Below are 24,936 nucleotides of genomic sequence, written 5' to 3'. Positions count from 1 at the left end.
CAGACTTCACTCACCTTAACCAGCCAGTAGAGATCATAACTCATCAACAACTGCTAGGATAAAAACAAGGCTTACCCAGTCTGTTGCAAGATGCATTTTGGGCTTTGTTGTAGTTAAAACACTGACTTCCTTAGAAACGTTTTTGATTCATCTTAAACAGGAGCTTAAATCCATACCTGATATGATCCACTAGACATGACACAAGAGGTATAAATGACCATCTCTTCACTGTACCTCATCAGCCACTGCTGTACGTTGCTGCTTTATGTTTATTTGGTTGCCATATTGGAGCTGTCAAGGTCCACTACAAAAGAAATAAGAGAAGTAGACTTCTCTACAAAAGCAAACACATGATTCTGAACTGATTCTCATGAAATCTGGTTATAAACCTGAAAAATTCAACATGATAGTGGTTAGTTGTTAAAATTAAATCCAATTACTATATATAATATAATATTAAACATCTGAATAGCAGCAGCTTCCACTGGGACATGCAGGCTCAGACCTGTGAACTGGCAACATCAAGTTTCATTTATTCAGAATTTCAGTTTTTGTAAATTTCTCCAAAAATGTACTTTTCTATATGTATTATATTGTTGTAAAGCTGCCTGGTTGATTTTAATGTTCTAAATGAATAAAATGTTCTAAATAAATTACATTATTTAGATTGAGAAGTTTGGATTTATTGTCCCATTTACTGTGAAGTTTATACATTAGGTGAACCCCGAACATTTACCATTAGACTATTCTGTACATCTTAAAGAAAAGTGAGACTGCTCTATACAAAAACACTTAAAAAAACTGCATGCATGTAGATAAGAAAATTTACACCACACTATACCACAGTTTTATACACTATAATCAGGCCCACACAGAATCTGTGCCCACAGAATTCCACAGACGCCTTTGCAAATTTTCCTCATATTTAATAGAAATAGATATTACTTGCAAAACGCAGGATGTTATTAAACACCTTAATGCATTTGCTTGTGTGTATGTGTGAAGTTGTCACTGTTGGGAGGCGAATGATTAATGGTTAGGGAAATTAATTCTAGTCTGTCTGCTCTACGTTGACCTTGCATTTTAGTGACCATGTGTCCTACATTTTATGCTGGTTGACTTTTCCAACAAATGTTCGCACTTTGTTTTCAGTTTTTGCTGATTAGAAAAGCTCATCAAATGTAAAGGTTCTAATAAAATCTACTAAATATTTCCTTTCAGCCCTGTGTGAGGTGATTATAGCTTTATTTTAGGTAGTTTTAATGTACTGTGGGGTTATGTTTGCCCCCTAATAATCTTTTTCATTTTAAATGAATAATGTCTATCACATTATGAACAAAAGGAAAAAAAAACATTCAGCAGAATTCTGCAGATTTTCATTCTGGATCACAGCTGAAAACTGAAAAAACCTGCCTGACTATACCATACTATACTATACAAAAAACTTTTTTTAAAAATTTGGCAAAATCTCCACTAGTTGCATCTGGCGGTTGCGGCATCATTGCAGTAGGTGCTTCACCATCTGTTGCCTGGCAGTGAGCTGCACTCTGCTGAGTGCACTCGTCTAGTTGGTAATATAGTATCTTCTTTTATGTAAAACATCAGTCTGAAAGTAACTGGTTCCATTATTGGAATGAGACTAAACTGGAAAGACTGTCTTTTGTTTAAACACTGTTTCTCCTGAGGCTGTTTGTACCCTTCTGGATTGTCTATTTATTTTTTTTTATCTTATTGCTATAACTTTATAGTTTTTCTAACTGTCGTATTCCCATGATGCACATGACATCCACTTTGTGGTAGCATTTGTTTTCATGGGAAACCAAAATTTTGGACCGCCACCCTCTAACAAACACTCCTCACCTCCCTCCTCTCACCCCCAGCCTCTGACCATCACCGCGCCTGCATGCGTGTCTCCTCCTCCTCCTCCTCCTCCTCCTCCTCCTCCTCCTCCTCCGCGTCCCCAACAGCCCTACAACCTGACCGGTCCAAACAAACAAGGTAAACCCTGCATCTGCATGCCAAAAACCTCCGGAGTGCCATCATCCATCCCTCGGCTGCATCTGTCATCCGTCACACATCCTCTTATTATCACACATGTGGACGCCCCGAAGCTTCCATCTGTCACCAGTGGGTTCACTGTAGCCGAGGCTACCACACCTGTCTGGAGCATCGCATCGACTCATTATTACCTCCGCTCTGCCTTCACCGGGCTGTCAGACAATTGAATTCGCATCATCATCAAAGCAAACTGCACAGCTGTATCGGATGCAATCACATCTGATTGCACTGCTTACAAACTGCCTGCAAACACAGCACAAACCCCAAATCACGCCGGTCTCTGTGAGCAGCCGTTGCGGCATGATCTGTAACAAAAGAATGAGCAACACATGCCTTCATCATTCCTGCACTGAACATGTGGAGCCGTACAGGGACACTAAACATGCATTAACGTAGGGAAGGAGCGGCTTATAGGCGTCACACTGCTGGTAATACCTCCAGTAATATCATTAGGGCTTAATTATTAGGGGAGACCAGGGATGGTGGTGACACTTTTTGTTAGAGGATCAGTAACTGATTGGTTGCTCATGATCGATCTCTCAAACTTTGATGCATGTTTCCCATATTTGTCTTCTACTAATGAAAATCAATTGGACATCCTCTACACACAATCACACATTATGTGAGTTAAAGTCAAATACAAAGAGTACTATTGTTACGACCTACCCCACTACTGTGAGGTGGGGAGTTGTAACACTAGCTGGGAATAGATGAATCAATGAAAGGTAATTTGCTGATTTGAGGTGCACATGATCTAATTTATGAAAGAACTTTATTGAAAAGTAAAGAATTGTTTTGAATAAAGTGAACAAGAGTTCAATCACTGTCATAGTTGTGGCAAATGGTGGGTGCCCCTTTTGTGGATCCAGAAGTGACAATGTGCAACTTGACTCACACTTCTCTTTACTTTGAGTTTGCAAATTGTCATTATTTTAATGAAGTGTTACAAGTATCCCCAGCCCCCCAAATCAGCCATATTAGCATTTCCGGTTCCCTCGACTCCAAATCAATACATTTTTTGAATGGGGTTTTCATCATTTGCACAAGCTTTTCAAGAGATTTTCACATTTTGTTCTACAACATAAAATACGTCAGCAAATACCCACTCATGAATTTTGAAGCCTTTATGTGTCTTTGAAAAGGCGGTTGCTAACAAGTGGCTAAATGAGACCACGGTGGTTATCACAGACCTGAAACATCATCATGCCGAACACTACTCACTTAGCAGGGGCGCTGTTGAGTCATGTAACTGTGGTGTAGTTTGTTTGTAGCCTAATGTTAGCTTTTTACCTCTAGCGATTGTATTTATGCTTCAAAAATCAGAAAATCTTTAAAGATTATCTTGCTGAACAAAACTTAACAGTATCATAAAGTTTTGTTTGTGACAGCGCTTATGTTTTGCACTAATACAAAATCCAATGGAAAAATCCCATCTGATTTTTGTGGATGGAACCACAGCGATGCTAACTTCCAGGTTATCCACAAAAATACATCATCCCTGCTATCTGTTTCAGCATATGGGCTTGGTAGCATGAATGTAAAGCATCACATTAAACTAGAGAAACTTCTACTTTAGGTCACACAAGTAAAACCATTTTATGCACAATACAATGCTGGACAAAAAATAAACTTAATCCCAATTTTTTTATGGTTTTACCTGAAAATCAGTCTAAAATCCACAATGTCACTAGCAGTAATATTCCACTTCTCACATGAGCTCTAAAAGGAAATGCGACTGTACCATATTGATGACAGCATATTTTTAATAGGTCAAATTGACAGGGATACAACTAACCTGGGGTTGCAACCCTCCCCAGTCTCCCCTACTTCCATAATATTCTTGTGTCTACAGCACTCACGTTTAGTCACTTTTATGAAGGCTTTTATTTAAAAATGAAAATGTAGAATTACACAAGATTGATTCTTAATTGCTTTTACACAATTATCTGTCATCATTTTATTGGCAAATATGCCCAACAGAGAGCAGACAGTTGACAGACGCGTGTTGATACAGCAGCACTCAGGAGCAGAAGTGTCTCTGACAGGTTGTGTGTGCCGACACACAGGAGGCCTCACATGTTGCTGGTGACCCCCCGGCTGCTGAGGAGCTGAGAAAGGAGGGGCTTAAGGAGGAGTTGCTGGCCCGGCTGTGACCGAGGAGGACGGAAGACCAAGGTGATGCAACTTCCAATAAGCCAATATTGGCGGAAAAAATACCATATATGAAGAACGCCGCGCTCAACAAGGGGAAAAGACGACTGCTCACCTCCACGGTAAGAAGACGCCTTCTCGCGAGAAGGGAAGACGGTTTTCTGTTTCAATTCTGAATTTCTGGGTAAGAACTGAAAATGAGGCTGTAATGTGCATATTCTGTTGAAGGAACTACTTCATGTGACATTGTTTGGCTGTAAATGTGCCAAAATGATTATATGGCAAATAGAAATAGAAAAAAAAAAAACATTCAACACGTGTCCGTTAAGTAGACACTTGATTATAATAAAGGTGGTCCCAGGCGGAGTAATCCATATTGTGATGCAGACGGTTGTAAAACTGTTAGTTAATCTCAGCAGGGAGAAACACGTGGCAGTGGTCGTGGCCTCCCCCTTGTTGTGGCTCCACTTACAGGAGGAAGAAGAGGTGGGCAGAAACGTTCTTCTTAAAACACTGCCTGTCAGGCAGAGGAGTTGCTGATAAATTATATACCAGTTACATCATTTCGCCAAAAGAAAAAATAAAACAAAAAACAATTGACTACAAAACCTGTATTCTTAACATAGCTATGGGGACTAGAGCCTAACTTATTATATACATGCTGATGTTAAAGAAAAAATACAACTTATAATTGTAATTCTAACAATATTTTTTATTGATATTTCAGGCAGAAACAACACTGAATCGTTGGGGTCTGTCTTTCCAATATTGTTGCTTAAAAGTAGAAAAGGATACATCAATTATTTAAAAAAAAAAAATCCACTTATTTTGCTTCTATTACTGATTCTGATACTGACTGTCTGACATCAGTTATGTATATCTGGCCGATTTTGTGGTCAGGTTTTAATTAATAATATGAAATCATACAGGGTGTCCACAGTCTCTTTACAATTTAAAAAATTTATTAAAAAATCACTTGATGAAATATGTTAATCAGATTTGTTCTATGTACTCAGTGGTTATCAAAGTTTTTAATCACATTCATGCTTCACACATGAAGCTAAAGATCACTGATGTCATTGCCACCATTGATGAGGCTGTGCTACAGTGAACATGGCAAGAAATCGAGTACCGTCTTGATGTGCTTCGTGCAACTAATGGTGCCCATATAGAGGTGTATTAAAAAACTTCAATATCTTCTTTTCATTTTGTAATAATTTCCACAGATTTGTCGATTAATTTGCTTTTGTAATAAATTTGTTAAATTGGACAGCCTGTATATGATTGTTACTGACAGCAGTTTATATGTCCTAATGTCACTAATGCTTATAATATGACCATAGGTTTAACGTATATGTGTTTTCATATTAACATTGTTTTATTATTTTGTATTAAACAGTTATTGGAGCTGAGGAAAATAGTGGACTAATTGATGATTTTTTTAAAGGTTCAGTGTGTAAGATTTATTTTAACTTAGGAAAGAGTTTGGAAATCAATATTGGTGGGATAATCTCAATCTTCAATCACAGCAGCGTTTTTTATAATCTTCCTCATAAAATAAGATTTGGTTCAGATGATCATCTAATCAGTGTCTCATTAAGTAGTTAGTTAGTTGAAATACTTGCTTCGGCTGACATGAACGCCTCAGTGCTTCATTCTTGAAATTTCCATTCTGGACCTGTGTGTCCATTTCACATTAATCAGAGTTCAAATTAATGCGGAATTTTTGCCAAATTGAATTTGTGTTTGTTTATGAGTAGTAAGAAATCATTACCCATCTTGTACAAGGTGTAGATGTTTATAACTGTTAAAATGAGGAAAATGTTAATGGAGTCTGGCAGTCAGTGAGACAGGAAGTTACTTAATTCATCTGGAGTCTGTGATTTCAGAGGGAGAGCAACTCGCTTCAACTATAGATCATATATAAAACAGGATTACAACATATTTGATATACAGTCTATGGCTCCAAGTTGTTGTTTGGACTGCAGTACTCATTTTTATACACACAATGGCTACAGGCAGGGATCCCCTTCCATGGAGACTGCCATGTTGCACCAGCATGTTTCCATGGTAACCTAGAGTGGACAAACCAAACACTGACTCGAAAGAGACGCCCTTTAGTGTTTTTCACCATTTTTCACAAGTTTTGCATCACACCGTACCGTTGGAAGTGAAAGGTGATATGATGTGTGTGCTGTCTAATCACTAGATGCCTCAAAATCATACACACCGGTCCAAAATTTTCCAAAAATAAAAAGTCTGAGCCGCTCAGATGTAAATCTTTGCTGGTTTTCTCAGTGTTGCATCATTGTATATTGAATATGTTTGTTTTGGATGGTTGGTAGGAGAAAACAAGGGAAAAGCATGATGAGCATTTATTGCTGTTACTGTCTTTTTATAGCCCTGCAACTAAATGATAATGAAAATAGCGTTTCTTCAATACGGTCTTTATGCTTTAGTTGCAGTCACGTAATGTAACCATATTGGTTGCTGGAGAAAATGGTAAAAGTAGGGTATGTCAACAGAAGTTGTGCATGCATGAATGGCAGTAACCCCAGCCCCCAACACACATGCAGACACACACACCACCCCCTACCCGCCATATCCTTGTCCACACACAGGAGGACCTTTCTTTCATGCAGCCCTGAAGTTTTCTGTTTGCTTTCCTCATGCGGGGCTGTGGAGATAACACACAACTTAACGTGTGTAGAAAGGGCAGGGACTCCTATAGAGCTGCCCCCGACTAAAGATTGTCTTTATGATTAGTGGTCATCAGTTCAAGCCATTAGTTAACTACTTGTTAACCATTCATGATGTTGATTTAATTATTTAAATACATATTTGTGGACATCAAGTGAACCTCCTGTTAAATGCTGTAAAAAAGCGGTAATGATTCCGAACGTGTCAAAACAACCAGCAAGAGACTGAATATAATGTTAACCTATTTCAATACCTCTTACAGGTGTTGTTGTTCAAACGTGTCCTTACAAATTAATTTGTTAAGTTACAAACTCACTCCTCAACCACTTCACGCCTCCTGAACCCTTTGTGACTTCATTGTCCCTGGAGTCAGAGTCCTGGACTGAGCTATTAAATCACTGTGGTACTGTATTCCCAGTTGTCACACTGCTGGTCTCTGAGGCTGTGTTCCAATCTAATAGGACTGTTAACTGAGCTAAGTAGCTAATGACACAGCACAGTTAGCATTAGGGCTCCTGTGCTTGAAGTGTTGTGAGAGAAAAAGTCCACGTTGCAACAATCCCCCAGGCCAAATGATGAGGTGCAGATGCCGAATGGACTTTGTGCTTGTTTTTTTTTTCTGTGACTAATGAATAAATGAAAATGTGGCCGACTAAGAGTCTTCTAACCGACCAACAGTTGACCAGTATGAGGCAACCTAATAGTCTCCTACAGCCTAATCACAACAGCTCATGGTATGTTCAGACTACCAGTGACAAAGCATCAGGCTACAAGTCTGTCATTTTTAAGTCATTTTTAATTTTTCAAGTTCCTTGTCGTCATTGTAGCCAGGCGTTTTGTAACTGTATAGCTGATAATGTGAACATACAGTTAGCCTTCTTATATGTATCTCAAAAGCACAGTAACGGTATGTTTGTAATTTGACAAATGCATGCTAATAATAACTATGTGATCTGAAAACATGCAAGAAACACATAAAAAGTACAAAAATTCCAATCTTTCATTAAAGTTCTGTTGTACCTTCATCAGGCAAATGTAATTTGCTCAATCACAAACTAAAGATTAATAAGGTAAGTTGCCAGATCTTAACATTTATGCTTGAAATGATTGCATTACAAAATATAGCCGAGATTGCACTTTGCTCCATGGTAGCACTGAAGGCTTTAACAAACCAAATAGAATAAAATAGTCACCACTGATTACCAACTTTTATCAAGTGCATTTTAGAAACGATTCTCTACACTTGACAGTTAAGCCGCTCATACCAGCAGCAGATATTTTGAGGTAAGGTTTAGCTGCAGACACATGAGAAACAAATCCCTTACTAGTTCTCCCCACTGAACTTCCCACCAGTATAGCTCTGAGGCAGAGATTGAGTTCAGGTCAGGCACAACACCTACTGACAAGACAAGAAACTCGGCCGTGGGAGTCTCTGACCAAAAAAAAATCTACTGTGCCTATGGCTGTGATAAAGGCCTGCTTTGAAGCCTTTTTTAAAGCATTTTAACTATGGCTGAAAGAATATGAGTAATCATCAGTGAGGCTTATTGGTTAATCGGAAGTTCCCCTGTAGAGTCAGTGGACAGGAACAGAAGTGGTCAAACGTCTCACTTCAACCTCAGGGCATTTTCATCAAAATTATCACTAAAATAGGATGTAGTGAATGTTGTTGATGTGAGATTTTGTCAGTTCATTCAGAAACTGGAACCTCAGTAGTGTTATCACTGTTTTGCAGCTTCACACTTAAAAAGAGCAGGCTCAAAGTTCAGTTCACACAGATTAAAATGAACCAGTTCATGTTCATAATACACATTTATTTTTTTTTTAATCTTTAAATGTAATTTCTTCCGTGTTTTTTTTTTTTTAAATGTTGTTAAACTTAATTTGATTGGAAATAGAACTTTGAACCATATACTAAAAAAATGTTGATTATTTTAAGGTGGCTTTTATTTGAGATACAGTGGGTTGATGTGATTTTTCAGTGTGTCAACTGCCCTGAACACATGTTCAGTTGCCCCCACCGAGTGGGGTAATGGTAAAACTCTGACATCATCTTGTCCTTATCCAATTGTATTATTAATTAGTCAACATATATATGTTTCTCATAGCAAAAGATGACTAGTGTATTTCAAATAGTCTTTGAATTATGAGTGAAAATAAAAAAAATGTTTCAATTGTCCCCAGTCTCCCCTATCTCAAAATAATGACTTAAATTAATAAATTGAAATGAATGAATGAAATTAATATCTTAACATGATGACTTAGAATGTAAGTAATTTTGAGAATGTTTCTCATTATTTTGAGATATAGTCAATACTTCCAAATACTAAATCATTATTTTGAGATTCCCAGACACTGTTTTGATAATTTCTCATTATAATTGTTTTTTCTTCATCATATTGGCAGACATGGGTTTCCATAGATACAGACATTTGGAGATGATTATGTAACACTAACTGTTTCTCACCGTTAACAGACTCCAGCCTGCAGTGTGGTTCATACACTTCACTGATAAACTGCAGAATTATAGAAAAACATGAAGCTTTGCGATGAAAGACAGTTTTTATATCACGTTGACAGTTCTGTCCATATTCACATGCTCTGTCTCTCTGCTGCAATCATACTTTTATCTGTTATCTCTCTCAGGACTGAACAATACTTAGGTTCACGATCATTAAACGCAAACTGATTTGTTCAGTTCACCAAAAATATGAGCACATTCAACGAACACAACACTGAAATTAGTGGTAGGCTAACATGCCACTGGAGCAAGCGTTGTCTTGGTTTTACAGCTACAACTCTTGTTCTGGTGCACTCTCACAGCTCTCATTAACCTCGTTTCCGGCTCAGGTACAGCTTTACAGTCTGTGGCGGGATACTTGTGGACAATGTCCATCCACTCCACGTCCTAATTTTTTGCCTCATGACCTAAAAGACACATCCATAACTGGAACATCGGCATTGGACATAAATGGTGTGTCACAGAATCATTAAATATGAGAAGACTAGTCTGGCCAGGTTGAAATACCTGTGGTGTCAAAGACGATTTATGGATGCTGAAACGGGCGATTTTATACAAGCCAGTATGGTGAATGTGTTGCATTTGCACTGTAGCATATTTCTAATATTTATTATGATTGAGCTTTCCCATGGCTTGATCAGACAGTTTTCACAGTCAGCTCTGAGATATTTCATTGTTATTTTTGTGAAGCATTAGTCCAGACATGTCTGGACTGGTGGAATGCCCAGATACTGTGTGACTAGAGGAAAAGAGAGTATGAGGGTTATGCATTGAAAAGAGTTGAGGATGAAGAAAAGGAGACGGAGGAAGTGATACTGTCTGCATATCAGCAGTAATACAACACAAGGGCAGCCACTAAGTCAGCTGCAGTGTCAGAGATCTCTGCCTTTAATAGACAGCTGCTCTGATCACACATCTTTAAAGTGTAACATAGTGATGGTGCTGCTTTGTTATGCACTAATGTTCTCTGTGATTAGAAGGGGAGACTGGAGGTTGTCAGAATGAACAGGAATCTACACGCTGCAACCACTAGGGGGCTCCAGAGCGTAGTTAGACCCAGCTGTTTGGTTTGTTAGGAGTGCAGCAGTTCCTTGTCAACAAATGAAAGATGGATCAGGTGGGTTTGTCTACACACATATCAAATTTACACAGTGAATCAGGGAATAAGTTTGATCTAAGTTTGTCAACTGCAACTAACCTTGAGAGTATGCCAAATTAAAGTGTACCTTCCACTTACACACATGAAGAGGGAGAAAGAGAAGTACATAGCATTATCTGCTAGCAAAAAGCCAAACAAATAATGATATTGTAATGTTGCAAGCGGTTTCTGTTATAATGGAGGAAGTCACTTTGGGAAACATTGATCGATATTTTTAACCATTTTCTGACACAACTATTCATTTCTTAAAGGGATAGTTCACCCAAAAATGAAAATTCAGTCATTATCTCCTCACCCACATGCCAACTGAAGATCAGGTGTAATCATTTAGTCCACAAAATACTGCTGGAGTTTCACAGGAAAACAGCGTTGCAGAATCTCCCAAACAATGGAAGTGAATGGTGACCAGTTCAAAGGAAAAAAAACAGAATAAAAAAATAAAATGGCTCCATACTGCTCTCGTCTTGTGTAATCCAACGACCGACCGACGTAGCAAGTTGACTTAAAAATATAGATTTTTTTCACCATGCTGTTAGCCTGAATCTTCACTGTAGATGCTTAGCTCGGAGCCATGTTCACTTACACATGCACCCTGTCTGAACTGGGTATGCATGTTGTGACAGTGTGCAAATGGAATGTCTGGACTTTAGGAGACTTAGATTATGCCAGACAAGCAGTATGGAGGCATTTAATGTTTTGTTTGTTTTTTCAGTTGATTTTACGTTTGAAAACTGGTCACCATTCACTTCCATTGTTTGGGAGATTCTGCAACACTGTTTTCCTGTGAAACTCTGCCAGTGTTTTGCGGACTAACAAAATAAACCTCGACCCTCAATCAGCATGAGGGTGAGCAGATAATGACTGAATCTTCATTTTTAGCTGAACTATCCCTTTAATGGAGAAAATAATCGACTGATTAATGTATTGTGAAAATAATCATCAGTTGCAGCCCTAATACTAAGTTAAGCTCTGCTGAAACAAATATTTTAATTTCTATGAGTTATGATTTTTTTAATGTAATCAATAACAAGATTAGGTACACAATATGTATAATAATATGTGTAATATCAATTATTGCATCACTTTAATACTTCTTTTTGTTTGTCCCCCTTGGATTGAGCAGAAAAAACATACCAATGGGCCAATTTGACCACTTACTAGACAATCCCTATTTAAACTCTCCTGCTACAATAGAGAATACTTGATAAATTATGGTATTTGTAGACTGCTTGGCAAAAAATACTTGTGAATATGTAGATCAGTGATGTTGAGATAATATTTCTTCCCTTCCGATTACAATACCCATACCTCGAGTAGCCCTCCGAAACCATATATATTATTATTTTTTAATATCTGTATATCTCAGTATCCGATCAACTATATGTGGCCATTCTTGGTTTGTAATGCTCGTTGGTTTGGCACAACAACTGGAATGTCACTCGGGTGGATGGTTTGAGGATGTGTTCACAGATTTATCTCCTTTTGAGCAGTGACTGACAAGACATAACTGGTAGGCGTGAATGTGTCAGCTGCTGGGAAATGGTCTTTTGTTGTAAGATGTTTCATATACACAAGGCTGGAGGAACAGTTGCACATTGTTGTATGCAAATTATCACTTATTCACGCTGTACTGCAGTTTCACTCAAGAGGAATCTCCATTTTGAAAGAGTCAGGGAGGCTGAGGCTGCACACACAATCGCTGACTGAATGTATGGTTTGTATCATAAATGTATCCTGCGTTGCTGCGTCTGTGTTGTATTTCACAATGAAAAAAAGAGGATTATTGGACCAACTCAAAAAATTACTTCAATTGGTAGCACACAGATTAATTAGGTTGTTTCAAATCGAGTTAACAAGTTAGACAAAAACACTTGCTTTAAGTGAGATGACTTAATCATGTGATTGCTTTCAAATCAACAGTTTGCATTAATGCAACCTAAATTTAAGGCATCAGAAAAATGTCCAAATTTCCAACTCAGTTATTTGCTTTACCCAAAGTAAAATACTGGATTCAGGAAAAGCATTTTTTATAACAATCTCTTGTGTTACTAGAAGTTGTTAAATATAATTAATATAACTGCTGATGTTAGCATGAGTTAACAGCCTGAGTGAACGATAGCTATAGTTTGGTTCACTGAGTGTCTGGAAACACAATTTAAACAATTCAGGTGGATCATGTATCTAGCACAATATATTATTTGATCACAAAATTAATTTCGTCTTCCATTAGACTTAACCTTCTCTCCCAGTCAGCAACTGTTGTTGTTGCAGAGCCCAGGTCTTCAGTCCGTTTTAAAAGACATAAGAGACAGTCAGCTCCTGCATGGGTATGTGCGTGCTTGTGTGTTTGTGTCATAGCAGGGTCTATTCATTGATTATCATCAGCAGATGCCTTTGAAAAGGTTTCGTCTGCTCTATTTATCGCTGCACTATTTAGCACAGCGATTTTAACTCAGTCATCTTGGCGGGACGCTTAGAAAGAGTCCATATTGGTACAGATTTTTCTTGTTTTTTTCTGGATTTACAGCTATAGATTGTGTATTTTTGCAGCCCTCTCCTCCCTTTCCAACTCGTCTGCCACAGCAGCCAAATATCATTGAATGCCACTATTACAAAAATGTCATATTAAAATCCCATATCTTCTCATTCCCAATGTCATTGCCTTATTGTAAGAATTCTTATTTTTCGGCAGTCCAAAGTGATGCATACAGTAGCTCGCTGGCTCTATTTACGGCATGCTGAACAAAGGCCTGAGCATAGTTAGTGCTGCTTTGAGTACTGTCACAATTTCTAAGTCATATTTACCTTTCTGTGCACAGTGTAAGAAAGAGGCTGTCTATCATGACAAAACAGAGCTTGTGGAGTCCCAATCATACCGCTGCATATTGACATTATTGATAATAGACACAGCTGCTTTGCAAGCCCATTGTAAGTTCAGCTAGCAATAACAGATGCTATTTTGTCTTGAAGCCACTGTGTTGTACAGCGTGTCAGACAGGGAGCTGAGGGACACTGCCACAGTGTAGATGTAGAGTGCACATTGAAAATAGCTTGCGGGACGGTTGCATCTGTATTTTAGATAAAGGAAAGTAATTAATGAATCCCTCTTGTGTGTCTTCACCTCGGTTCATTTTCTGCTTCAAAGATGGTTTTGTGAAATTAAGAAATAAGAACTAAACTACCTTTCAGCTGCATGCCTTTTGACTGGCAGTTCTTTGGCTCAAAAGGTCACCTTGTTACCAGAAAATGGGCCCCTAACAAAGAAATGCTCTTGGTGGTTAATGTATAACTGTGTGGCATCCTCCCATTTCTTTTTACCAATCACAGGCTAATATTTCCGTGGTCCTCCTGACCTCAAAGGCCTTAACTAAATCTTTTTTGGCTCTGAGTCTTTGTGATGGGGTGAACTTTTTTATGCAAGAGTTTGAGGAAGGACCAGTGTTTCAGCAGGATGTGAAAAATACCTTGGGATGGCAGCAGAGTGACTTTTGCACCCTTTCATCATTTTGATCATCATCCGTCATCTGTCACTTATTGAGCTCATTTAACCTTAGACATGGAAAACCAAGGGGAGATGAGGCCTGGAGAGCCATTAGCTCTGAGATAGACTTGCTGTTTAACCGCATATTTGGCTTAATTTCTGAGGACTTGCACAACCATATCTCCATATGGATGCAAGATAAGCAAGGCGTATGGATACGTATGCAAGCACGTAGTTAAAAGCAAGTGTGTCTTTGGTCTTAGATCAAAAGTGTTTTTACATGTGTGAAGTTAGGGAGCTCCAGAGAGGAGTTCAAACCCTGGCTCTTTTCTTATCTCTGCACAGCTGGTCAATCATGGCAGGAAACGCTCGTGAATGTCAGATTGTCGTTTACAGAAATGGTTGTACACAGCTCCCGATCCGACTGCAGAAAGGTATGGATTAGGGAATTTCCGAAGCTATCAACAAGCCGTCCAGCAAGCAGTTGTTATGAGGCATACTGGCAGCTTCTGAGTCTAGAGAAGGCATGGAATTTAATTATTTTAGCGTCCAGGTCACTTGTGGGCCTTTTCCACCAGTGCTTTTGGCCATGCTGAGACAAACTGTACTGTGCCGGATTGCATTTCCATTATTACTGTCAGCGCGCTGAAATGTGTTTTTTCTCCCGTGTCGTTGTTTGTACTTTCAGGTATCTGCATTATTTTACCGTTTCACATTTGTTTTCAGATGTGTTGGAGTTGTGTTAAATTACCTCCTCCATAATAAAAGCATTTAAATAACGAAACAACAGGGGATGTTTATTGTGAAGAACTTAAAGAAACCGTGTGTTTATCCCAGGAGATGTATATGAACGGTTTGTCCCTTTATAGCCGCTCAACTCGAGCCTCCTCGAGCTCATCTTCAGGTAAAAGACACACCTTCAAGTGGGTAGGCCTGTTATAATGGAAATGCAAACCCCGACATGCTGGGCTGACAGTCCGAGACAAACCGAATCGAGCCAGGCCAGCTCTGTGTATGGAAAAGGGCCATTGGACTTTGCTGGCCTGGGCAAGGCCATCAATTACAACTTTGACTTAAGTGTCAAGGATGGATTTGTTAATACTAAGTAGGGTTATCATGATACCAGATTTTCAAACTTTGATACAATACTAGCTAAAAATAAGATACTTGATATCTCTGTCAATACCATAGTAAAAGGGACAAAAAGTCCTAGACACACAAAGCAGGATGATTTTGTTCTTTATTTTAACTGAACCCTGCCCTAACCTGCACACAGTGCTGGCACAGATACCACCAGTCAACACTGTCTTCAGACTTCAGGCAGGTAAATAAAGTCTAAACTGAACAGATCAAGCAGCTTTTCTTTTGTACAGCTTTGGTACTTGGTACTAATGTTGGTATTGTATTGTTTTAAATGTGTGGTATTGAAAAAAAATATTGAAATATCGATACTTTTGACAACCTTAATGCCAAGTACTAAATTGTCAGTAATCATAGCCATTCATGCATAACACCCACTCCATCCAGGCCGTGATTGATCACCTCATGAAGTGGCACTGACGAGCCCAGTGACTTTCCCTCTGTTCTTTTTTCATGTTATGGCTTCAGCTGCAAAACTTCGACTGACAACTGAACAGGTATTGAAGAAGATGTGGGCCAGTGCATTATCAAAATGGGGTGATGACTCATCTCTCTCCATCTTTTTTTTGTATAATGGGCAGCCCACAGAGCGACGGGCCCACCGGCTCCCAGCGGCCTGTCAGACTATAGTTTCTTGTCTTATTTGGTTGCTAATTTATCACAGTTTCTTAGCTCAGTTGACCTCTCAGAAGTTCACTCAGTCCCAGCTTTGTAGCATTTGCACGTCAAGATGGGTATCCCAGTTTTCCAGCAGTTCATTTTTACCAGGCTCAAAATCAAACCCGCTGCTGGTTATGTGCTTAGCGTTTAACTTGATGTTACTCAATAAGTTTTCAGAATGTCAGTGGGGGATAAGAGAGGGGGACCTGCAGATTCCTGCCCAGGTCTGTAAAGCCATGCTAGCTGTTCTATGTGCATGTATGTATGCACATGTAAAAATCTTGATCAGGGGTGTCAAATGTACAGCCTGCGGGCCAAAGCCGGCCCGCCAGAGGGTCCAGTCCGGCCCGCAGGATGACTTTGCAAAGTGTGAAAATTACAGAGAAGACATTAATTTTGGGGTTGAAACCATTCCTAAAGTAATTCGAGTAATTTGATGACTAAATTCCGTTTAAATCCGAACACCTGTACAGCACATTGTGTGTCTCATGTGGGGGTTATTAAAGACCAGAGTATTGATGAGTGCTGACATTTAAATTTTGATGTCATTTATTATCACACGGCTGCAGCATCTCTCCTCTCTGCGTCAGTGCAGCTCCTCCATACACACACATACAGTACAGACACACACGTACAGTACAGACACACAGAGGTCAGTGTGATTCTCTGACCCTGTCTGTATCTGATCTGTTGACTTTCTTCATCAGCAGGATGTTTTATAAAGACAAAAAGACAAAACCTAACTCTCCCCACACATATTAATCCACCTGCGATTCAGTTTTCACAGCAGCAGAGAAGCTGCGTGTGGAGGAGACTGTTGTTAATGACGGAGTTTATTACAACAGAAACTAACGTGATGGTTAATGACATCGACACCAACCAGATGCACTTATAAAATTAAACAACTGTATAAGGAGGCCTATACGTAAAACAGGAGAGTCTGTGTTTCTCTGTGAGACTGATCACTAATCAATCACTGATACCGTCGTCCTCTCGGACTGATTAAAAAAATAAAAATGCCAAAGTTGGTGACAAACCAAACCTGGATGTCCACACAAATAAAGTCTTTGTGTGAAACACTGCAGAGTTTAACAGTCTGCTCTTTACAGACAGTCTGCTGTCTGTAGTTTGACAGAGAGACAGTGAGGGGCGTGTCTAGAAGGGAACCCTAGACCCGCGAAAGATCACGCGAGTTTGATTATTTCAGTAGAAATAATAAAATATATATAAAATAAATAATATATAATAAAATAAATATAATAAAAACTCTCGAGAGTTGTGCAAATAAAGAGTTACCTTCTAGACATCACTTTACTTTTATACAGCCTAAATACAACACTGATGCCATATCACAATATAAAGATATCTAGACTTTAAGATGATATGTAGTGTCACATCACGATACAATATAATATCGATAAATTTCCCAGACCTGCTCAAAACCACAACTGCCAGCCTGCTGGAGGCACTGAAGGAACAGCCAGGAGATCATAAAAGTCAATTCAGTTGCGTTGTGTCATCCCTGGAGTCACTGCTGCAGTTTCAGTATTATGATACCTTTGAGGTAGACAGGCTTGTAAATTAATTTTATAAATTGAATGAGATTGTTTAGGTTAAGTGAGCAGTTTGCTTTAGGTTATGCAATCTGCCTTTTGGCATGTGGTGTCAAAACACGTGATATATACCCTGAGACATGCACAGACAGGGCGTTGGTGTTTTCCTTGATTCCTTAAAGTGATATGAATACCCCAGGGCTCAGTAACGGGTTACCCTCGCCAAACTATGCTAGTTAAATTTTAGAAATGTTGTTGAGAGTGAAGGGCCTGTGAGCACAGACTATAGTGAACCCACCTCCTAACACCCTGATTGATGTGCGTTCCATCTGCAGCCTCTCTCTGTATGGAGGAAAAAAGCTTTCAGAAGTGCAGCACCATTATGCACGCCTGAATCATCCACAACCAAAACCTCTTTCCAAGCTGCATTACCTCCTGAGCTCCTCACTGCCGCTGCATCAGCCCACACCCAAACATGTTCACTTTCAAATGATACAGAGAAAAATCAGAAAGTCCTCGCATTTAAGAAGCTGGAACCAGAGAATATGCAACATGCAAAACTATTCATTGATCATCAGATGATTGATTAGCAAGCCACGTGGCCTAACATTCTAATATTTTTCTTCAAGGGATAGTTTGGATTATTTGAAGTAGGATTGTATAAGGGACTTATGGATAGTAAGTGCATTACTTACATTGTTAGTGCAGTAGTAGTATTAGCTACAGTAGCTGGCGGTCAGCATGCCTCCAGAGGAGCATTAGCACAGAAGCTAAGCAATGTACTGCCAGGGTCAGCAGAAAAAGATGTTTCAGACACTTAAAAAAGTCTATATCAGTCTAAGTGTGTGTTATACTTAGGCAACTGCCTTCACTAGATTTTAGAGTTTTGAATCAAACTTAATAAACTAAAGCTAAAAGTTTTACTGGCTTATATTTTTCATTGAGATAATTTACTTCTCTGCTCTAGATAAACTTGAAGCTTTGAATTTTAGAATCCCCCCCCCAAAACTTATATTTCATTAATTGTTCATAGTGAGCTGTGAACCAGATCTGCTAATAGTTGGGTGGTTGCAGTTGAAAATATTGAAGGATGAGTTTTCTCAATTTTTGAAAGAAATACAAATATTCAAGTTTACCTAAAGAAGAAAATTAAATTATCTCAACAACATTACATTTAGTTGGAAGAACTTTAGTTAGTTGGACTCAAAACTCTTGAAACTGTTGAAGTAAGTTGCCTAATATTCTGAGTTTTTGTGATGAAAAACTCAAAAAAGAAAAAAACGAGCCAGTTGTGGCTTTCTTCAGACCAAACTCCACAGGTGAAATGAATCATTTTACTTTGCAGAACCAGGAGTTGCTGGTAGATTTTCGCCTTGAAAAGTTACTTAGTCTGTGCTCTAGTGTGACTTCGGTGGTTCTGAACTAACACTGAAGTCACACAGTCGCACTAACCGACTAACAGATCAAGGCAGCTGCAGATGAGCACGTCTCAGTTTCTGCGAGGTAAAATCACTGATTTCCTCAATGGGGTTTGGTTAGTTTGGAGAGAGCAATATTTGGCTTATATAATGGCGGTTGCCTGTCTGAAAGGGCTATATAGCATACATTTAAACTGATACTGATTTTGTTATGTGGATTTTTTAATTGGCTAAAATTTGTTTTGCTGCTGACTCTGCTGGCATATTGACCAGTATCTACTGTAGATAATACTCTCATTATGGATTAGTACCTCACAGAACCCCACATTAAATAATCTGAACTGTCCTTTAATACAAACTGACTCTTTATGTCAACTCATCATTAACTGGGCCTTTTGCCAGTGTCATAGACGGTCCGTGGGACTTGTTAAACCCGTGAACATCTCTCATAAGAGCTGCCAGACACGTCAAGGTCTCAGAGTGAGTTTAATGTAATCTCTCACTGCCACTCCTCCTGGGACGGCCCAATAGGCTTGGCTCAACTCCTGCCTTGTGTACATACATTAGTAGAGTCAACCAGCGGGATGGAGCCAGAGCACTGTGTCTTCACACCAGTTAGTTTCTCACTGCTGAGCCGCTTCCTGTTTCTCATGTAGAAGTTGGTGTTTCCCTTGATTTTTTTTATTTTTTTTGTATCTTTTTCTTCAGACATCATAACGTGGATGGTAAGGTTGAGTTTTTAACCCAGTTCTCTTTCTTGACATCTTTTCATCAATGTGCAGCGTGCTGTGTATGATGGGTGTCCCGGGGCATGTTGGAGTCCCTGTAGGCTCCTGTTACATGTGAGGGGCAGAGTGTGTGTGCGCGTATGTGTGTGCCCGTGTGTTTGTATGTTTGCAACAGTGAATGGGAGCTATATTTGTCCACTTTTTCTCTGCTTGTGCTGGGATGCTTTTAGTTCACTGTCTCAGGTTTGTGTTCACTGAGTCAGAGTCAGATGAAGGAGGGAGACCTGCTGCTGAGTTACAGCGTTTGACTCACACTCCAGTCTCCACATGACAGCTGAGCTTACAGGATTTACTGCGAGACGTACAAATGAACTGATGGAGACCTCAGTGTCTGTTGAAACTAAGTTAACTGAGAACTGATGTATGTGAGCGCCAAAGAACTTTTGTAATCAGATGATTTAAAAAGTTGTTACGAAATCTTAAACAATTAATTGATTAATCAGTTCGGGGTTTTTTTTTATGTTTTTTTTCACTTACCTGAAGTCAACTTTTACTTGCCCCTGTACAAGTTGTTTTATTTATAAGTGGTCGTCAAATAACAGTCTAAAGTTAATTTTCATGCTGTATCCAGAGCTGCAGCATCTATAAAATGCCAGAAAATAGTGAAAAATGCCCATTCTAGTTTCTCAAAGTCCAAGGTGATTTCTGTAAATGTCTCATTTTGTCAGTCAAAAAGATATTCAGTTTAATATGATGATAAACAGAGAAAAGTGGGATCTCCATATTTGCTGGAAACAGCATTTTTTCATCAAAATAAACTAATAGTTTCATTTGTTTTTACCACTTGCCTGGTGGGGCAAGAGAGTTGCAAATTCAGCAAGACCTGAAGTGGAATTTTATTAGCCTCGGGCAAATGGGCATAAAATGAATCTGTAACTATTCTGACAAAATTGCATTTTTTAATTAGAAACAAAAAAAAACAGTTTTTTCAAATTTTCTCTGCTTTACATCACTGCAAATCAAATATGTCTTTGGGTTTTGGGCTGTTAAAAGTAATGCAAAGTTGTCTAATTAAAGTTTTGATTATGCTGGCAGTCTGGCTGTAAGTGACTACTGATTATTAATTAATAATGCATGTCTTTTTCTCAGTTAAAGTTTTATTTAAACAATTCTAGCAGCACATTAGTTAACAAAATAATAAAACAGAAACTATCTAGTTTGAATTACCAGCTCTTGTCCGCCTTTTCCTTTCCATCAGATGTCTCAAAACAATGTCAAATAGGGTGCAAATACTGACATTTATAGACCAATAAGGCAGGCCAACACCTGCAAGCACCAGAGGAATGGTACACAAAACATGAAAAACTGATTAATGCGCTTTTAATTGGTTAAATTCTTTCTGGCGATTAATTGTTTAATGATTAATCACTAACATCCCCAGTAGTGCTGCAGAGATTCCCTGGCACACAAATCTTGTTCTCCAGATTCGATTCAGGCTCCAACAAATGTAACATCATCTTTCTTTTTTTTCTTTTAATGAAAGATGTGATGTAAAAATGATCATTCCCACCTATCGTGAAACATATCACAATAAATGCCCAAATACTTGCATCATGATTTTATTTTTACCACATCGTGTAGCCCTGACCACATGAGTCAAACAGAGATTTTCTTATTATCCACCACAAGAAGTTGGTGTTTTCCTCACTTCCTTGAAGTGCTTTGGTATGTTTTTTCCCACCCTGTCCACCACGTAGAGGAAGGGGCGGTGCAGCGAAATTGAGTTCCATGCAAATGAGGTTGGACAAGGCTGGATTACCAACAGGGCAAAGTGGCCAGCTCTCCTGGAAAAGTTCTCTCTGTGTGTTAACTGGTTTGTGCTAATTTAATTGAATATACAGCAGGGCCTTCATTATTTCAGTTTCATGTTTATAATGCATAGAGGGACTATGTACTTTCCACAGGGACTGTGAGGAATGCTGGGTAAACAAGGTCCCAGCAGCTTAATTTTTACTACAAGAGTTCATAACAAGTTATTCTCATCATAGGTTGCACAAGACAAACGTGTTTTGAAATTTTTTTTTTTTTTTTTTTTTGTAAAATGAAGGGTTCTGAGGCGCAGTTCTGTCATCACAATTGTCAGACTGCAACGCCATTACACACGTCTGAATCATCCACAACCCAAACCTGATTCCAAGCTGCTTCACCTCCTGAGTCCTGTTGAGCACGGCGCTGCATCAGCAGAGTCTCTGTTTAACATCAGTGTCGAAGGAATAAATGTGATCAGATGATTTTAAAAAGTCTGACTAAATCTGAAACAATAAATCGTTTCATCTGCCAGTTTAGCCACAATCTGTCAACAGTCTTTTTTTTTTTTTTTGAGCAAAACACCCAACAGTCTTTGGTTCTAGTTTCTCCAATGTGAGGATGTGCTACTTTTCACTGTTTTATATCGCTGTAAATTTAAAATCTTTGGGATTTGGACTGTTGGAGCAGTCTGATTACTTTTAATTAAAGGGATTATTCAGATTATTTAAAGTGGGGTTGTGGAAGGTACACATTATCAGTGTATAACCTGCAGAAGATGCTGCTGCATGCCAGTTTGGAGAAGCAGCAGGAGTACCAGTGTAGGAAGCTAAGCAATGAACTGCCTCTTGTAAAAGTCCCACCTACAAAAATCAGTATCAGTTCAAGTGTACTGTAGTTAGAATATTTTTCCTTTGCTGTCAGCCAGCCTTTTGGAATCAAATCGAATCCAATTTTAATCCACTGATTCATTCAAACTAACCTTTTAAAACAGAGAAGTTACACAATAATACAATTAAAGTAACAGATCAGGGCAGCCGAAGACGAGCAACTCCTGTGTTCTGTGAGGTAAAGTTACTGATTTAAACCATGGAGTTTGGTTGGTTTGGAGAGAGAGATATTTAGCTTCAATAACGGTGGTCAAAGGTGCAAGGTGCATTCTTAAAATGATATTGAATTATTTAGGAGGGCCTTTTTTAAGTGACTGAAATATGTTTTGCTGCTGATCCTGTCCGCAGCAGTACACTGCTGAGCTGCCTGGTACTCCTGCTGCTTCTCCAGACTGGAGGTGACAATTGATAAGAGCTGCATACGACCCCACGTTAAATAATCAAAATTATCCCTTTAAATGTCATTGCAGAAATGTGCACTGTTACAATATTTTAACGTCATTTATTTTTGACATTCAGATTTATCAAAGGTAAAACATTTACTGGTCAAAAGCTGCTCGCTGAATATGAAAATCTGAGCATTTCAGTTACATTTCACTCAGTCAGAAGTATTTCCCTGCCACTTTCTTCTGAATCCAGGCTGTTTTTGAGTATTCTCCTCCAGTTTGGCTTTCATGCAGCAGTAGTCAGTAGGCAGTCTAAACGTTCCCCTAACAGTTAATCTCTTTACACAAAAGGGCACTTTGTTATGGCAGCTGCTTTGCTACAAAATGCAAATCTGTTACTACATGTTTTCTAAATTCTTTCTCTGCATCCTTTTCTAGCAAAAGTTTTATTCCCACCTCGTAGTTTATCGAACTCTGAGAGAGCAAACTTTTCGATTTTGTATTTTTATTTTTTACCTCACAGCAGGTCATGTACAAAGACGAAAGGATTGTTTTGAACGTGGCCAAGGGGACAAGTAACTAAAAAGTGTTGCCTTGCCTCCCCCCCTTCCCCTTCCCCACTCCTCTCCCCCCCTCTCCCTCCCCCTCCCCCTCCTCTCTGCCTGTCACATGTTCTTTTCACAGCATAGAAAAGTTTCTGGATTAGGGCAGAATTAGCACAAAGCAGCGACGCCACTCCAGCTACACTCGCAAAAACCGACACAGAAGAGGCACGAGGGGGGACCGAGACGCTCGAGCGAACGCCACCTCCACGAAAAACTTAAAACTCTTGGTAGCGAGAGGCGGTCGGGTCCATCCCAGAGAGGGGGGAGACAGAGACGGCAGCAGCAGAGAGGCAGGGGATCTTTGCCGACAAGGTCCTGAAGGATGGAAGAGAAGCAGTTTGCCGGGATCCTGGTAAGTTTGACTTCTGCTCGGTGAAGATGCACACTTTTTAAAGCAGTGACACAGATGAACAAATTTAAAAACACACTGAGATATCATGAATGGAGGCAGCCAGGTCTCTGGTGGGATGCAGCTGCTGGACCACCAGTTGAGTCACACTCTGCCTCCCCTTTTCCCCCTTTTATGTCTTTATTCTGTATGCCTTTATCTTTTAAAGGAGACAGTTGTGCTTAAAGTTTTTTTCTTTCCAGATTTCCCAATATCTTTATCTCATTCATCCTCAAAACAACAAAAACACACGTTTGCACTGACTGATAAGCCTGCAGCTTTTCTTGTGTTGGTGGTGGAGAGCAGACCTGTCATCACCTGCTGCTCACCATGGCGATGCTAAGCACACACGGTCAACAAAACACGGTCCCAAAAGTCCCCAAAACGTGTCTTCCCTCGCAGTCATAGAAACATCCCTCTCATCCCTCCACTCCGCTGTTCACGGTGCCCCGCGTGAGGCGATCTTTGCGACTTCGGCAAACAATAAACATGTTTTCAGCGGTCTTTGGCTGCTGATAAGATGAGGCCAAGAGGTAAATGTGTCAGTGTCAGGCCTGCGCTGCTGCTGAAGTTTTAAATAGAGGTTTGGCGTCATTGGCAGTCAGGTCACCTCTCTCTCTCCCTGTCCCTTCTGTCCAAGTTCTTCAGTCCGTCTTGAGACGGCGATAAACACAGACTTGGGAGTTCCAACTCTCCGCTGACATTCTCGCTCATTTGAAGCCTTGCTTTCCTCCTCTAGTGGTATTTTTTTTCCCTCCTGCCGTGTCCTTTTGAGATGCATATCCACGTTAAAATGCATACACACTGTCTGAACTTAGGAGAGGTGGAGGGGGGGCGTTATCAGTCTCTCTTCTCGCTCCCTCAAAACATTTGAAGGCGTTTGGAGGATGGAGATTTGAGTGTTGTTCTTAGAAGTTTTTTGTGTGTGGGTTTGTCTGCGTTTTCAGCTCAGTGACAGATTGCCAATCAATCTCTTGCATTTTTAGGCGCTGCTGTAGAGTTTAGAAAAAGTTTTGTGAGTTCAGATACGGCCGTCTGTGGGATTCATATCTAATTAAATGTCACGAGAAGGATTTGAATTATTTCACCTTGATAGAGTGTTTGTTTTGCTTGTTTATTACCAGATCTAAGTGGCACTCTGTGGTTTCTGTGAGTTTACTGCCCCTCACACACACACACACACACACACACGCACCCGCACACACACACACACACACACGTGTCATCTGCAGAGTCTGCCACGGCTCCTGGCACGGCCACTAGGGGCACATAAGGCCAAGAATGACTGAATG

The 24,936-nt window shown here is 39.5% G+C and overlaps 1 protein-coding gene across 2 annotated transcripts in view; it reads left to right on the top strand.

Annotated features, from left to right (window-relative positions):
- The first annotated feature begins 4,171 nt into the window (after window positions 1-4,171).
- Window positions 4,172-24,936, top strand: part of slc6a9 (solute carrier family 6 member 9) — a 109,751-nt gene continuing 88,986 nt past the window's right edge. Inside the window, exons 1-2 of one of the 2 annotated variants that reach the window (XM_084731897.1) lie at window positions 4,172-4,331; window positions 23,336-23,608. In XM_084731897.1, the coding sequence (XP_084588023.1) occupies window positions 23,579-23,608 (30 nt within the window). In that variant the 5' untranslated portion in view covers window positions 4,172-4,331; window positions 23,336-23,578. Of the gene's footprint in view, window positions 4,332-19,438; window positions 19,567-23,335; window positions 23,609-24,936 lie in introns of those variants that run through there. The other variant, XM_084731898.1, reaches the window with a different exon arrangement.

Source organism: Lutjanus erythropterus, chromosome 12 (genome assembly GCF_056507025.1).
Source record: "Lutjanus erythropterus isolate fLutEry1 chromosome 12, fLutEry1.hap2, whole genome shotgun sequence".
NCBI lineage: Eukaryota > Metazoa > Chordata > Actinopteri > Lutjaniformes > Lutjanidae > Lutjanus > Lutjanus erythropterus.
This window is presented reverse-complemented; position numbering and strand designations above follow the sequence as displayed.